Source organism: Pecten maximus, chromosome 4 (assembly GCF_902652985.1).
Source record: "Pecten maximus chromosome 4, xPecMax1.1, whole genome shotgun sequence".
Taxonomy (NCBI): Eukaryota; Metazoa; Mollusca; class Bivalvia; order Pectinida; family Pectinidae; genus Pecten; species Pecten maximus.
In genome coordinates, this window is record NC_047018.1 from 30,786,484 (window position 1) to 30,804,414 (window position 17,931).

The following is a 17,931-nucleotide window of genomic DNA, read 5'->3' on the forward strand; positions in this document are numbered from 1 at the left end:
CTTTAAGATATCTCATGAACTTTAAATAAGATATCTTATAAACATATAAGATATATTATATAATTTGGTGAAATACTGGATCAACATTGCTCCACAAAGAAATGATAACTTGGTATGAAAATGAATGCATTGCAGCGTACGTAGTGGACAGGTAAAGAGGTAGAGATGTATATCATTTCGTCAATACAGTCGGGTGAAATCAAACCCAAGAGTCATATTTTATACGTATATGAATTAAACAAGTGGCCCGATGGGCCTGTGTTTCTCAAATGTTCAACATATCATGACTTTATTGGAATATTTAAATGTGTGAATAATGCCAAAGAGGATCCAAGTCATAGATATGGGGCTAAAAGCCATACTTTTCTATGGTAACCCAGAAGTTTGGGGAACTATTTGAAGATCCTGGCGCCCCCATTATCTTGAATGTAGACAAAAATGTCACTCATTCATTTGAATAAACCTTGCAGTCCTTCATCCCATCTCGCTACTGGCCCAATGTCTCGACCCTATGCAACGTAGGTAATGCGTAGTAATCTTTTAAATTACACAAATATGACCTTCAAAGTAGGGCAGGTAGTCAGTCATCACAGGGTATGCGTTTTAAATCGGTACATTCGTAAATACGTAGAGCAGTATGTTTTTTTTTGGAACTAGACATCCAGTAATGTAAATTTACTTTTGATTTATTAGATACTGCTTATTTTTGCTGTCAATATTAGAATTGTTATCCTTGTCCTCAATTGTGTTTTGTACTTCCAGCTGAATCCAGTACTTCTGATAAGTGGTAAGTATTCAACCGTTTTGATGAATTTAATACGATCTTTCGACATTGAGCAATCGTATCAGTCCAGAGATGAAAATGGACTAAGGGCAAAACAGCTGAAAATTAGATTACTCAATCTTTTCAATGGGAAAAATTACAAGTTTACATTACACTGATATTCTCAAAAAGGCTGAAATCAGCCAATCGGCTGAACATTTTCATCTCTGTATCACGTTACATGAAATAACGGTCCCAATTGGCCAGCGTCACTCGCATGGAGTTAATTCGAGAAGTGGGTTTAAGGTGAAACATCTTTGACTTTAATGACCTTAAAAGAATATATATCAAGGTTAGGTTCTAATGTCTTTTTCTGTGTATACTAGGCTTATTCAAAAAGGCTATAATAATATTATCTGAGAATTATTGATAATATAGGTCTCCAATATAACATACATTCTTAAATTCATGCCCAGTTTGAACCCAAAATATGGTTGGGCAATCTGAATGTTGGGGTGTTTTGCTAAAGTATTGTTAAGAATAAAAGCAGTACCTAGCAAAAGTTCCAAAGCATAGGGACCAGATTTTAATGGTAACAAGACAATAGATTGGTATCTTTTTTTAAAAGGCAGATCATGTTTCTGACCATTGGTTTAAAATATAGCAAATAGCATAAGAAAGGTAATATACTAAGAACATTTAGTAATAATATATAACTGTTTAATGAATTAAATTGTTGGTCATTGTGATAATTGACATATGATTTGTATGATTTGGAACTACAACTTAAGCTGTATTACTGACAGAAAAACTACAATACATGTTTGGAAGGAAAGGGTTTTATTCAAGTTTCCTTGTCATCTCCTTTTTCTTCCAGGCCCCTGAAAAGTAAACAAAAGGATTTTATAACTATTTCTAAAGGTAATATATATATATATATGGAAATGTTATGTGCATTTTGTGTTCTTAGAAAAATAAGCAACAAAAATACATATTTTTTTTGCTAGATGGAAAAATGGAAACAATTAACTACTTCCAGCTGAAATCTGGACATTTTGGAAATAAATTATATTTTTATTTCATGAAAGTGGGACTTTTGAATTACTAGTACTATTTATCTATTAGACTGAGAAAGAACGTTTACCTAAAAAAAAAGAAAAAAAACAACCTTCACCCTTTGATCTGAATAACTATGTAAATATGATATATAAATATTAGAAGTGGATTAGTCAAAGTAGAATGTGAAATTATCCTTATATCTCATTTATCTTATTTACACCGGATAATTATGTTAATAAAATGTTTCTTTTCTTTTAGTTAAATAACCCTAAAGCCATTATTGGTCAAAGCCATTGGCAATAGCAATACAGTACATGACTGTTAAAATACCTTATCTTACCTATGTCATATATACAAGACCAGACTCAGCGCAATCTTCTAGCCTCTCTCTCAGACTCCAACAGAGTTAGGATATCACCCTCACGCACTGGGCCCTTCACGTTCCTGATGATGGAACGGTTGCTGTCATCGAGAAACTCCACACGCACCTACATCAAAATGTTCAGGTAATTATGAATACAGTAATTCATCATCCCAGATTTTATTACAATTGGAATGAACAGGTAAGTTATCAGTGTACTGCGAGTTACTTTGTAGAAGATGATGCAGATTACTACATTTTCGGCTAAATGTAATTCTGAATTTTTGTTGAAAGGTCCTATCTTTTTTGTGTCTTTTGTACAATAAATCCTCAAGTGAAAACTTGAGTAATTATATAGAGACATAAATTCTCAAGAGAAACCTTGTGTAATTATATACAGACATAAGTTATCATTCTATTCTCAAAACTACAGGTACATTTTTGCCTACATTAATTCATATATACATGTATATAGTGTGAATTATTGACAAAGGAGCCAAATAACAGGGGTACTTGTAAAGTGCGAAACGAAATCAAACAAAACGAAACCAAACGAAACGAAATGAAATGAAAAATGAAACATTGAAAAAATAGATAAATAGACAATTTTAGACTTTACATAGGCCAAAGTGTCCCATTCTCATCGGTGTTGAACAACACACAGGAAAGAATGAATTTATAGCAATATTCAGTCAGTTTTTTTAGACATAAAGTATTTACACTATTTCGATAATATGCCTAGTGTATTGGTGCACACTCGATCTAAAATCAGGTGACAGAGGTGATTGTAAGCAACCCCTTTTATAGTAGGAAAGTGAGGTGTGTATCTGATCGCGAAAAGTTCCGGGAAAATTGTTGGACTTCAAAGGCGCGATTCGTATAAAAACGGCAGCTTAACTCGCTGTTCTCGTATTGCTGGTGTCGAGAGTGTAGACAGAATGGAAGCATCGGAGGACGACTCTATTTCTGTAACTTTGATGAACTGAGAATAATTCTGGATGTGTTAGAAAATATTTAAGTACTGGATTAGTTAAGCGGATTTCCTATGGTTGAAAAAGGATTATATTTTATTTTATTTCAGCTTTACTCTGAGATTTTTGTAAGACCAACTTGTCCTTTTCATCAAAACCCCAGGTCAGACATGCATTACATAACGTACTGTAGCTGAAGGTGCATGCTTGAAATAACGCTTATAGCAAGTTGAACAACGTAAGCCTGTAAGAGTAACGTCCCTTCATTTTGAAAGTAAAATTAACAGGTGGGTAAGAAATAATGCATATAGTTTATGATCATAAATTTATTGTTAAGAAGATATATTACCAGTATTTTTGATTATTTTTGGTAGAATCACATGTTTAATATACACAATTGTTGTACACACAATACACTATGCGATTTGCATGCCTATAAATAATGGACTAATCGTATATATTCTGAATCAGACATCGAAGGAAGTCTTACAAGTGCGGACACAAAAATAAAGCACTAGTTCTTAAATTAACCGTTTACGACTAACATCATGTCTGTCTGATAGGACTTAAATTGGTGTCCCATGTGAGAATATCTAACTTGCACAATAAAGATCCCTCGGCGGTCTTTTGGTGTGATAACGCCGGCCCAGAGGATAGGAAATTTTTAGGCCAGTATTTAATATTTTGAAATATTTAGTAGGTGTTTAGATGGACGTCAAAAACCTTGATAAACCAAATTCACAGGGTAGGGTTTCTCTTCTCCCTTCATCTGGTTAGGACCCATTCGAATCTGGGAGTCGCTTTCAAAAAATAATCACACCATCAATTAAACAGGCGACTCTCTTCCACCCCACTTTCCTTTTTCATTCTATACTGTTCCCATTCTATGATTCTGCTCAATTTCCTATCTATTCTCGTCCGCAGAAAAGACCATAAGGCCGTAAAAGCGGACTGAACAAAAACCTGTTAAATAGATAAGTAAATATATTCTGAATAAGTTATTTCATATTTAAAGAACTGAATGAATATTGCGATACTCTTTTTCAGGTTCAATAATTTTACAGATACAAGAATGTCAACATACATAGGAGCTAGCATTCGCCATGCTTCTCTCTTCCTACTGCGATAAATTTATTCCTGTGTGTTCTTTTAACTTCGATTGGAATGGGACACTAAGGCGTTTGCAAATTCTAAAATATGAATTGTCTATTATAAAGCCTAAAATATTAATTGTCTATTTATCTATTTTTTCAATGTTTTCATTTTTTATTTCATTTTGTTTCGTTTGATTTCGTTTCGTTTTGCATTCGTTTCGCACTTTACAGGTACCCAAATAACAAATAATAAATTAAAGCCATCAAAATTTGGAAAATTTATATACCGCAAGCGAAAATAACTATAAAGACCCATTGTACTTGACTGAAAAACAAGAGGTCAAATTCATTTGAAAAAATTTGGAAGCCCTTCCCAAACCCTTCACCCCAGCATGACACAGGACCAATATCAGGTCGCTGTGCCTTACAGTTATTGAAGAAGGTGTTTAAAGAAAAAGCTGATGCTGGATGGCCGGACGCCGGATGACACACCACAGCATAAGTTCACTTGCCCTTCAGGCATGCGAGATAACAGTAATTATGGTTAATGTTTGATTGTTTTAAAAATGTATATAGTTAAAACTACATGTTCTGAAAAATTCATCCCTGCTCAGTATATATCTACAATCAATTATAAATAACAACTCACTGTTTCACTTTTAAAGCTAGCTCTGTGTAAATGAAATATGTCATATAGAAGAGCTTCTGTTGATGCTGTTAGACAGACCAAAGCCTTTTGAAGCATAGGTATTACGAAGGCCTCATTTATTTTAAGGAAGTCCATTAAAACTGCACTAATGGACCAAATTTAACCAGAAAAGGATCCTGTTTATCAAGTTAATTACGTAACAGATTAAAATCACATTATTCATGATTGCTTTAATAGTAAATGCATTAGATAGACTCTCTCCAATTTTAAATGTTTTGACTTCAGGAACAAAGCATGAAATCTGTACTTATAAAAATACTGTACAACCAGTATGTTATGGAATGCAATAAATAATAGCAGCCACTAATAGGTCCACTTTCTATACTTCAATCTATGGTTATAGGCCCACTATCAATACTTCAATCTATGGTTATAGGTCCACTATCAATATTTTAATCTATGGTTATAGGTTCCTGATCAATCTGTGTCACAAACATTTTTTTTTCTCCTCCTTCTTTAATGTATAAACAGGTTTGATATTTACTTGAAATCCTTTTTCACTATATAGTCTATGGTATTCATGAACAGTTTAGAATGTTTCTGGTATAAGATAATGAACTTCTTGTAAATTTTGAATCATTCATATGGTGAAATATCACTGAAAAATGATACCATATGTATTTATTTTTATCAATTTTCTTTCTATTTATTCGACTCATGATTTTTGCAAACTTAATTATATTGAAAACAATTTTTTTTATAATTTTTACTTTGATATAAACCAGTAGCATAAATTAAAGGCTAAGCTTGATAATAAATGGCTATTTACCTGGGTACATTGTCCCTGTGATCCTGTGCGTCCAAGCACCTTTGTAACCTGTGGAACAAAAATAACTATATGAGTATCTTAAATGGGTATACAAAAAACACTTTATAAAGAAGGAAGCAAAAATACTAGTCTAACCAAAATTTTTTCACACTCACCGATGAAAACCTTTTATAGATATTTTCTTTCCTAATAAATTTTATACTGTGGCAGCATGGAAGCCAAAGGCAAGTTAGGCAGTAGTGAAAAATATAAAATCAACTGAAAGTTGGATGTTGTCACCGATAGCAATATAACCAATTGTATATTGTATTGCATATATAATTTCACTAATTGCACATAAATATAAATGCACACATAGCACATAACAGGGTCCACTGAATTGGGATTTTTTTTACGTGACAAATTGGGAAATTGGGAAACCAGAAGAAAGTGGAATTTAAACAAATTCATTATTTTTTCAATAGATAATACCTTTATTCTTTTATCTTTGGAATTTTCAGAGGCAACCTGGGGATTTTTTCTTTAGGGGAATGGATCCTTCCAACAAACCCAGATTCTATTGTAGGAAAAACCCAGACATATAATGGAGGAAACTATATATGCTAGTACCTACATTTTGTACAGTGCAACTGACTTGACAAGTCAATTTTGACAGATTGAAAATCTGTTAAGTGTTGGCGGAACTTGCATTGGAGCAACATTATGAAGGTTCATAGCACTAAACAAATTTTAAAGAATTTTTATAAAAAATAGTGTTACCTTTTGCCAACAACCCATTTCATTCCTGATGTCATATCATATTGTTTACATGGTATTTTAACTATTTTTACAGGGATAATGATTATTCTCAATTGTTTTCTTAATCTTATCAAAAGAACGTCAAACTCCAGTGGTGACAACACTTGAAATTATTTTTTTAATTTTGTGATTAATCAACCTAATGACAAGAAAATACCCACACAGACAATGAGGAAAAAACGACATAATATTAATAGCGACATATTAGTACAAATCCAATAACGCATGCAATTGATGATCATGACTGCATGCAGTAGTGTACGAGTTCTTTCCCTTTCTTGTGTTAAAATTCCCTATATAATTCACATCTTTTTTTCATTTACTTTATTGTAGAATTACAAGATTTACCACAACTACTTCTGCTACTAATGTAAATGAACAAAATCTCTTATGCTTTTACTAAAACGTTCCACGAGGTGTCTCATCAACAACAAAATGGCGTTAGACTGTTGGCAGTGCCCCGATGAAGACACGTGCTATGAAGTAATCTATTTTATTCTCAATCCGAAGACATATTCTGGTACAGGTTCGGTTAATTATGCAAAGAAACAACTAATGTGTACGAATGAGTTACTTTAAGAGTGATAAGTGACTCAAGACATAGATAAAAGGCATACTTTTGGCTAACTTTACTGGCTGCAGTTTGTCCATGCTGAATGGTGCAATTGAAAAGGAGGAAAACGGTATCCGGACTGATATTTCCGTGATATTAAGTGATATCAGCATCAGACCCTGTTAAGGTTCTCATTTTTTATTTACATAAACTAATACACAAAGAGTTGTTTTTGCATGTTATCCGTACACCTATATCATATTTATAACGATCACAGATAGAAATAACTCCTTATAAAAAAAATCCGAATATTTTGCAACACGTTTTAATTTTTAGTTAATGCATAGTAAGTCAGCGTTAAGGTGGCGCTTGACAGTTTGTCTTTGGAGTGGGTTGTTGAACTGAACTTGGCTGTCTTCAAAGACGAGAAACAGCCAAAATGAGTGGGCTAAAGCGCATGTCGACTATTGACGGCCGTAAAACGACACAAATTATATCTTGGATTAGAAATAAACTAACAAGGGTAAGAAAGTATATTCGGTAAAATTACACTTGCTTGACTACTGGTTCTTATTTGACAGATTGCTGAGATTTCGGCGACCGTTACCAGCTCCGTACAGTGAATTGTGATGAAATTAGTTCCTGTATAACCAAAATGCAAATTGCCATTTGAGGTAGGCTACAGAAAACTTGAACATCTGAATTTCCTAGAGTGTGATTTATTAGCTCACCTGTTCCGAAGGACCGTTATGCCATACCGTGGCGTCCGTCCGTCAACAATCGACTTTTTCATAACCGCTGATCGGAATTGAACAAAATTTGACTGTAGCATCAGTGTGGGGTGGGGATTAGAAATTGTCAAAATGGTGGGGCTGACCCCCTGGGGGCCTTAGCGGCACGGCCAAAAGAGGTCAATTTTACTAGATTTATGTAAATAACTTCTTCTCTAGAACTAAGCAATGGATATTGCTTAAAGGGACAATTTAGTCAAGCATCCTTTTTATAATTCAAGCAGAATCGATAAAACATATACCCAGACTAAATAATCTGCGGTCAACAGTTATCTGCTATGTAGCCAATGTCCATTATGGTCATGCTCAGTTTAAGTTTTGGGAAAGCCCACGTCAAATATAGCAATGCTCCAAATACAGTGCAACTTGTTGCGCCCTCTGGCGGGAACAGAGTTGGTTGTAAGTGACGACACGGTAGATCCGATGTATACTTATTTCTTTGGATTTTGATTTAACAACATGCGTGGCAAACAGTTTTTTACATGTATTATAATTGATAGATTCAATAATGATTTATTGTTAATTCAAATCGACCAAACACAGGTTTATTCCAGGATCACCGAACGGGAATTTGTGTTCATGTAATTGTGTACACACATGCATGTATACGGCCGATACGTATGCAGAAAAAGATTGTATTTTCATTTGTGTACGAATGCAAATAAACACTAACACCAATCTAGGTGATTTATTCCATCCATGATGTAATCAGAACAATACTTATAACAAGTACGAATGGAATTATGATAATGGAAGTTGTACAGAACAAAAATATCGCACTCAACATAACTCTGTAGGCCGATCTAGATCAAGTCTCGGCAAACTCGCTCGCAACTGTATGAACTTCTTCATTGTTGTCGCAACCGTTCGAAAAACTCACATTTGTTATATTCATGACCTAACAGTAATTCTCCATATATTTTGTTTATCCATTCACTGTCTACGTTTGGTACGAGACCTGCAACCTATAGTTAAAATATCCGTTAACAACTTCAAATGCAAACCAATGTTGTTTACACTTACAGTCACGAGACGGGGCTGTCCTTGCACACATGTATACAAAGTGTGTAGAGAGACTAGAGACGACTTGCTCATTTGCATATAAATCGTATGGTTATACGATTAGGATCCCCCTAAGTAAACAAACTTGACTAAATTGTCCCTTTAAAGCCACATACTCCAAACAACCTAAAATTCAAGTTGCACACATGTATTAATGGCAATCCAAGATGTTCATTCACGCTCTCCCAATAAACATTAAAATGACCACTGGCCTGGACACTTGACCGTGGGAGTCCTTGAGACATCAGTGTATAAAAATAACCTGCTGCATTTATATTTATAGCGAGATTTGTCACGGAGCCAAGAACGAGGCTATAACAACGTGCACTGCACATAAACTACATGCATGGCTGTTGTTTACATATCGAGCATACATGAACTTTGGTAGCATCCTTATGGGGTAGGGATTCAAAATTTTAGAAATTGTGGGGCTGACTCCATGGGGGCCTGATGGGCAGGGTCAAAAGTGGTCAATTTGGCTTAATTGATATAAACCAACTTCTTCCCTGGAACTAATTAAGCAATGGATATCTCTCATATTTATCTTGTAGTATCGTTACAAATGGTGGGACTGACCCACTCGGGGGCCTGAGGGGTAGGGCAAAAAGGGGTTTATTCGGCTAAAATGCTTTAGACATTTAATTGTCTGGAAGCAAGTGATGGATATCTGTCATATTTGACTGGTAGCATCCCTAGGGGATGGGGATTAAAAAAAATATAAATGGTTCAGCTAACCCCCTGGGGGCTGAAGGGTGAGTCTGAAGGCGTTAATTTAGCTAATGATATATAAAGGACTTCTCTAAAGCTATGTTATGTACATAGCCCATATTTGATAGCCTCCTTATTGGGTAAGGATTCAAAATTGTGCAAATGGTGGGGCTGACCCCTTTGCGGGCCTAAGGAGTGGGGCAAAAAGGTGTCCATTTGGCAATATTGATAATGACTTCTTCTCTGGGACCAAGCAATGTACATATGACATTGATATTTCAGTGGTAACATCCCGGGAGGTTGGGATTCAAATTTATACAAATAATGAGGCTGACCCCCAAACCCCTGGGGTTTGGGGTCTTTCTCCACCCTTGAAGACTTATTTATTTTGTTTTATCTTTGAAACCATTCAGATCCCAACCCCATAATTACCATATATAGCCTTGTTGGGCATCAAGAGATGAACACAATCCTGATGTAAAAATAGGCCCAGGGTTCTTTCCCCACCTCAAGGGACTTCTAGTTTCTTTGAATACAATCATGTTGAATCTTTACTTTGTCTCTGGGTTATAATTTTGAAGCAGTTGAGATCACCACAGCATAATCTTACACCAACAAATAAAGCTATTAGCAAATGGAACATAAACATTATTTTGACAATTGCTCAAATAAACCAGGTGAGCGATACAGGCCCTCTGGGCCTTTTGTTGATGTTTAACTTTCTCTTACCCTTTTTCTTACAGAACATAATTTACAAGGACGCTAACAGGTACCCAAGTTCTCAAACTGCAAGGTTTGTTGATTTGATAAAGTCTTTTTACCTACTTATACATTTTCTAATCTGTGTGATAATTCTGTGTAGAGTTAGGCCTAGTTGCTAGTAGACTAGTCTAGATCACTCCAATATATTTTAATGTTAATTATGTTTCAGTTAAACAGAATGGCCATTTGCTAAATATATAATAGGCCTACTGCAAAATTTAGCTAATTACATAGGTGATAATAGATTATTACATGATGCAAACAAAAAATAAAATAATAAAAAAAAAACTACATATTACCTTCATTATTCTATATACTCAATTCACTCAAAACAAAGGTATATTTTTTGGCCTTGCAGAAATGTGAAATATTGGTGTATATCTATTATTACAGTGATCAGCCTCTTCCAAATCTTCCTGATGGTCCATCAGCCCGTCTGTCTGAAAACTACTATTACACACGAGATGGACGCTGTTTGGTGGAACCTCCTAAGGTGCTGTATAGCACTACCCCAGGACAACAGACTCTCGCTGCTGGAGGTACCGCTGAAACAGCCAGGTAACTTGCTGCTGACATTACATATATATATGCCAGTCCATTTGTATACTTGTTTACATACAAAAGCGAATACAAAACTTTCAGAGGTCTGCTAATGGGAGGTTGGATTTAGTAATTCTTGATAATGAGGTAATAAAAACATTTTTACTATGTGAACTCATGGTGGCAAATGAAATGTAGGTGAAACAATATTTTTGCTTCTGGTTCGATACATGGTATAGCAACTCACGATTAAACTCCTAGTACATGCATCTGAAGGGTTCTGATGTTGATACAGTTTTTAAAACTGCCCTGAAGCTATATAGCAAGATCATCAGAACATTTGGAATAGCCAATTTGTGAAACAAATCTGCAACTTCTATAGATATTTTGCTATATTTGCTAGTTAACAGTAACACTGCACATGAATACGTACCCAACCATGCTGAAGGAATAAATATGTATACTTCTAAGCGTAACAGTTATCTCCCCTTGAACATTAACCAAAACAACAACAGAATGACCTAGAATGAAATTGTTCATAACTGAAAAAGGCAGGAACATCGTCTTTCAAAATTCAAGACATGCTTTTACTTGATTTTAGACCACAATTCATGACATGAAGTGGATTTTGTGTAAACCGGACTTTGTTAGGACTATATAATTATATTTTGTAGTCTAGTTGTGTTATATTATACAAATATATTATGGGTGTCTGTGCAATAGTCCAGAATATTTGACACGAGGTACTGGTAATCAACCAATGTTCTATTGCACGAGGCCGCAGTCCGTAAGTTTATACAGTAGAACCACTGCTTAGCAAACCAAATCACAAAGATTTATCTTTTCATATTTTGTTATGTTTCTGAATACCATTAATTTTTGTTGATAGTATTTGAAAGATATTTTCAACATTAAATGCTTATTTAATGATATAAAGTATTTAGTATAAAGATAAAAATGTTGAGATGGAAAACTTTCACTTGGATAAAAGAAAAATAGTAAAATAACCGATTTACTCTGTATCCGTGTGTGTAATCATTTAAAATAAAATGTAAATGCATGAACTGCAACGTTAACATTGTCAACAGGTATACATTGATGGGTAGTGTAAAATTCCTATCAAATATGTCAATTTATCTTTATTTCATATAGTATTGATTAACTACATAATCCATTCACAATTTTGGTACTGACAGAATCACTAGGGTCACGTGATATTTTACCTGTATTTTTAGCAGACTGTCACTTGAAAAGTCTTTGACTATCTTTTGAATAGAACTCGCCTTCATTTTAATGATCTAGTTATCTGTTATCCTTTCTCAATTCATCCAAATGATGCTCTTGGCTGTACTTCAAGGTCAAAGGTCAAGTAAGTTTTGTCCAGGCTATAACTTTGACTCTTAACCATTGAACTTATCTTGACAAAACTTGCAGTATACTTGCATTACGGTTACCTGAAGCTGATGTGAGATGTACTAATGTACATTCACTTTGACCTAAATTTCAGGGTTAGATGTTAAAGTACATATTTTCCTTATAATTTACTATCTGGCACTAACGTTTAATTAACTATTAAATGATTCTAATTAAAGTTGCTGTATATACCTTTATCACCCGACTAACAAAGTGCAGTGCAACTTGCAATTGTCAAAGGTCAATGGAATGCAGAAAAAAAATCAATTCATAGTGAGGGAGAAAGAGAGACATCTCTAGTTTTAAAATTCAGGCTTCGATATTTTTCATTGATGAGAGAATCTAGCTTCTGTCATTGTGGTCAGAATCAAATTTGCCTTGGATTTCTAAAGACAATGTTCTTGCCATTGTCAATTATGAGTGATCCAGAGGTCAGATTTCATTCTGGGTCATCATAATGTGTCAAGTCCTTGTCCTGTGTGTATCAAATAAATATTTTGGCATGTGGAATTTTTAGCTCACATGGTCCAGAGGACCTAGTAGTCATAAATCACTTATTATAACATTAGCTGATTTTAAATGAATTTGGTCTGAAGTGTCCTTTGGTGAAGGAAAATTTATATAAACTGTGGGTGTCAGCGGGCTGGTGCCAGGTAAGTGGGGCCCAATAGGGGACATTGAGGTAAATCCTTTAAATCTTTGCTAAAGATCCAATTTTGTATAAATGGAGAGTGTGGCTTCCCTTTGGCTGGAGGGAAGGGCCTAATAGTGAAAATGTAATAAAAAAACCTTTAAACCCCTTCTTGTTTTCAAATGACAGAGTTTGGTTCACATTTGGTTTGAACTATAGTATTAGGAGAGGTGGCTCAAAAAGTAAGGAAAATGTTTATAATATAGCTTATATGAGAGTATGTTGCCATGATCACTGAAATATTCAGATGAGTGATGCAAGTTCTCTGGGTCTCTTGTTTGTGTATTATAGTCTATCTAGTTTTTCCCATGATACTGCATGGTTACCTCAATAAGTGAGCCTAAAATTATGACATGGTGTTGCGTCCATCGTCCATCTTTCTTCAACCTTTTATTCAAACGACTTCTTCTCAAGAATCAAGAGGCCTAGGGACCTGACATTAGGCATGATTGGTTGGAGGGCTACCAAGTTTATCAAAAGGGTAACATTGACCTACATCCAAGGTCACAGGTCAAAAATAGACAAAAACATTTAAATGACTTTTCAATAAATATGAGACCCGGGGAGCTGATATTTGGCCTGTAGCATGCTGGGGTTAAGAACTACCATGAATTACCTTGACCTACATTCAAGGTCACAGTGGTCAAATATTCAAACCTGATTTTCAATAACCAAGAGGTGCAGAGACCTTATGTTGGACATGTTTAATGCTGGGACGAAGGACTACTTGATCTGTGTAAATGACTTACATATACCTTGATTTATACCAAGGGTCACTCGGGACAAATTTGTTTAAAACAACCGAGCAAGTTATTCTGAAAACTTGACAGGCTTGGAGTAATGAAATTTGGTCAGTGATATGCTGTGATGAATTACTGTCAACTTTGGACATTGATATTCAAATGAATGACTTCAATATATACCTTAAACCCACTTCTTGAATTAATGCCAGATTAGTGATACAGGCCCATTGGGCCTCTTGTTTTTCCATGTGGCATGTGTGAATGTATATTTCAAAGGTAATGTATAATATGTGCTGATTGTCTATACTTGACAGCTCTGATGTTGAATCTGAGGCCCCAAAGAAAAGACTAGGACCCACTCCTCCAGGCTTTCGTCTTCATTCAGAGATGACACCCAAAACATACAACCCTAAATTGGTGTGACACTGTTATTGGATCCATAGGCTATTCTGATTTGATTGTATCATGTGTAAATAAATGATTTAAATAATCAATATTTCATTTTTCTTTTTTGAAAGTTGATGATTTTCATTTTGTAGATCGTATATTATACCAGAACGGATCTATAAAAGACGAGAGTGCGATGATCACATAAATTATCTAACGTATACTAAACTCAGAATAGACGTTAATACTAACTTTAACTTCTGACAATTTTATAGGTTACTGGTGAGGGATACGATATATTTCAAGTATATATAAAAAGGTTGAAATAGAGTGTATTCTTGGTAACAGACAATTCCTGTCAGATTTGATTCCCATTGAAGTAAATATATATAGCGCATGTCCAGATTTCATTTCTCAGATATTATATGCAGGGACACACAATAAGAAAACACACACGTTCTGGCATGTGATGCATTATGAATATGATCGCTTAACGATTGTCACACCAAAAGGTGTAAATAGATGACCCAATCCTGAGTAAATTTTATCCCAGTTAAAAGCAGCAGCAGCGATCAAATATGAAAACATGCATCATTTAACGATAAATAAGTGTTAAATGTATTTTTTAAAATGTAATTTAGTGGAGAATAGATAAGTATCAAGTGATTTCAATGTCACAGAGGGCTTGTATACTCCCAATATAACTTCATTGATTTGATTAGTAACTGGAGATGCAATTCATTAAAGATCAATTCCCTGTATCAAATACAGTCTGATTATATCGAGTTATATATATATGACACTGTCTGTACACAGGTACTCCCCTCGTCTGTACACAGGTCCTCCCCTCGTCTGTACACAGGTACTCCCCTCTTCTATACACAGGTACTCCCCTCATCTGTACACAGGTCCTCCCCTCGTCTGTACACAGGTACACAGGTACTCCCCTTGTCTGTACACAGGTACTCCCCTCTTCTGTACACGGGTACTCCCCTCGTCTGTACACGGGTACTCCCCTCGTCTGTACACGGGTACTCCCCTTGTCTGTACACGGGTACTCCCCTCGTCTACACACAGGTACTCCCCTCATCTGTACACAGGTACTCCCCTCGTCTGTACACAGGTCCTCCCCTCGTCTGTACACAGGTCCTCCCCTCGTCTGTACACAGGTACTCCCCTCGTCTGTACACAGGTCCTCCCCTCATCTGTACACAGGTACTCCCCTCTTCTGTACACAGGTCCTCCCCTCATCTGTACACAGGTCCTCCCCTCGTCTGTACACAGGTACTCCCCTCGTCTGTACACAGGTACTCCCCTCGTCTGTACACAGGTCCTCCCCTCATCTGTACACAGGTACTCCCCTCTTCTGTACACGGGTACTCCCCTTGTCTGTACACAGGTACTCCCCTTGTCTATACACAGGTACTCCCCTCGTCTGTACACAGGTACTCCCCTCTTCTGTACACGGGTACTCCCCTCGTCTGTACACAGGTACTCCCCTCGTCTGTACACAGGTACTCCCCTCGTCTGTACACAGGTACTCCCCTCATCTGTACACAGGTCCTCCCCTCGTCTGTACACAGGTACTCCCCTCGTCTGTAATAGGTACTCCCCTCGTCTGTACACAGGTACTCCCCTCGTCTGTACACATATACTCCCCTCTTCTGTACACTGGTACTCCCCTGGTCTGTACACAGGTACTCCCCTCGTCTGTACACAGGTACTCCCCTCGTCTGTACACTGGTACTCCCCTCGTCTGTACACATGTACTCCCCTCGTCTGTAATAGGTCCTCCCCTCGTCTGTACACAGGTACTGCCCTCGTCTGTACAGTCAATATATATTATTTATTGGTTGTATTAACAGACCAGGCTAGTAATATAATCAGTACTAGTTCTCGAAACAAATTAAGGACATCGTTGTAGTTGCTGCTTTTGTAATGATGATTCGCCAGTAAAGATATGAATCTAACGACAAAAAACGAAAATTGATCTTTTTGATGTTTTCCCATATACGAAGAACAATCATGATTTATTTATATCTACTTAATATCCCAATCAATATATTTCTATAGAGAAATAACTGGTGCGTTCCAGTTTACATCGTTTACTTATATGTCGTCAATGTAAAGAGCGGATGAGTATTCAATTAACTACAATTTTACAAGAAACTTTTCTATTTTCATGAGCTGATGATGTGTCTATCTCAAAATTAAACGTAGTTTTTATCGCTTCTCTGGCCCATTGTACGTTTTCATTTGTATCCTGCTATTCCCAATGGTACGATTTGTCGGAAAAGCACGCACGATATGATTTATCTGTCAAATTGGATTTTAGTACATATTGGGCATGTCGGAACTTACCTGATAGCGTAGTTAGTAATCATCAAACTTTGTCTGACAAAAAGATATCCATATATACGTATAACTACATTTCTATATCCACGACTGCGTAGATCCAAAGGCCACTTGGAATATTATTTTTAAGATGAAATAGTAACTGCTGTACTTAACCATGGACAGTGACAAACGCTAAACACATTATTGCTCATTCATAACTACATTGTAAGATACAGATCACAATCATTTTGCCGATATCGTTTGTTTGTACTAGTCAACGAGTTGCTTCTTGCAATCAACATCAAATGGGATACAGCTGACCTTATCGTAGGGCATCAAATGGCAGCTGAGTATAGGATATCTGAGAAACCTTCCCCAATGATCCTGTAAAAGGGCGAGGTTTTGGCGGCAAACGTCTCGTGAGAGTTATGATATAATATCCTGAAGACTTCTCTACTAACTCGGTCTGAAATATAGTTAACTACATTCAATTGTAGGTAAATGATTTTAATACAATAAATGTCCGTCGGATGCCAAAGTGACGTGGATGATTATAACACGTGCATAAAATATGGAAGTCTATCAAAAAGAATTGTTATAACAATATACTGCTGAATGAATCGTACCTTTATTTGACGGTATAAAATCCAGTTTAAAACAGCCAAGATTCAAATAGGGAAATATACAAAGAACAATTACTCTTTCAACACCCTACACATTTGATATCAAACATTGTCAGATCAAAACATTCAAAGATATCCGTTAAAATGAGTGAGAAGATCGCCGGACAAGATTCGAATCTTGAAATAACGAAATGGAATAACTTTTGCAAAAAAAAAGTCGAATCAAAATGCCATAACAGAATCTTTTAGTTACCATAACTTCAACAAAGTTTCAAAGAGATTGGTTGAAATGTGGGAGGGTATCGGACAGGATCCAAATACTGACATAAATAAAGGGCAATATGTTTTGCAAAAGCAGTCAAATCAAAATGTGGCTCTGGCAAGTGCATCAAAATGGACGAAGTGTCTCGTTCTCACAAAGTTACAACTACATGTAATTTCAGTCAGGTGTATTTGGTTGAATACGGAGATTGGTGGTTTAAAAATGAAATATTATCAGCAAAATCAATGTCAGAGATTTGTCACTTTAAACGGCACAAACTATGTCACAGATTTTTCACTTATAACGGCATAAACCATGTCACAGACTTGTCACTCAAAACGGCACAAACAATGTCTCAGTCTAGTCACTTAAAACGGCACAAACCATGTTACAGATTTGTCACTTAAAACGGCACAAACATGTCACAGACTTGTCACTCAAAATGGCACAAATCATGTCACAGGTCTGTCACTTTAAACGGCACAGACTTTTCACTTAAAACGTCACAAACCATGTCACAGATTTGTCGCTTAAA

The 17,931-nt window shown here is 35.9% G+C and overlaps 1 protein-coding gene and 2 long non-coding RNA genes across 3 annotated transcripts; 2 read left to right on the top strand and 1 right to left on the bottom strand.

The window, feature by feature from the left end:
* The first annotated feature begins 1,600 nt into the window (after window positions 1-1,600).
* On the top strand, window positions 1,601-2,257 carry LOC117325812. Its single transcript, XR_004532381.1, has 2 exons — window positions 1,601-1,684; window positions 2,081-2,257. It is a non-coding gene; the product is annotated as an uncharacterized LOC117325812 (long non-coding RNA).
* LOC117325811 lies at window positions 1,607-7,226 on the bottom strand. Its single transcript, XR_004532380.1, has 4 exons — window positions 7,142-7,226; window positions 5,727-5,774; window positions 2,163-2,310; window positions 1,607-1,644 (listed from the first exon to the last, which is right to left on the bottom strand). It is a non-coding gene; the product is annotated as an uncharacterized LOC117325811 (long non-coding RNA).
* Window positions 7,227-7,412: 186 nt separating this feature from the next.
* Window positions 7,413-14,281, top strand: LOC117325813 (NADH dehydrogenase [ubiquinone] 1 alpha subcomplex subunit 7-like). The gene is made up of 4 exons (XM_033882297.1): window positions 7,413-7,600; window positions 10,382-10,431; window positions 10,794-10,958; window positions 14,102-14,281. The coding sequence occupies exons 1-4, from the start codon at window positions 7,517-7,519 to the stop codon at window positions 14,208-14,210; spliced, it is 408 nt and encodes a 135-aa protein (XP_033738188.1). The 5' UTR covers window positions 7,413-7,516; the 3' UTR covers window positions 14,211-14,281.
* The last annotated feature ends 3,650 nt before the right edge of the window (window positions 14,282-17,931 follow it).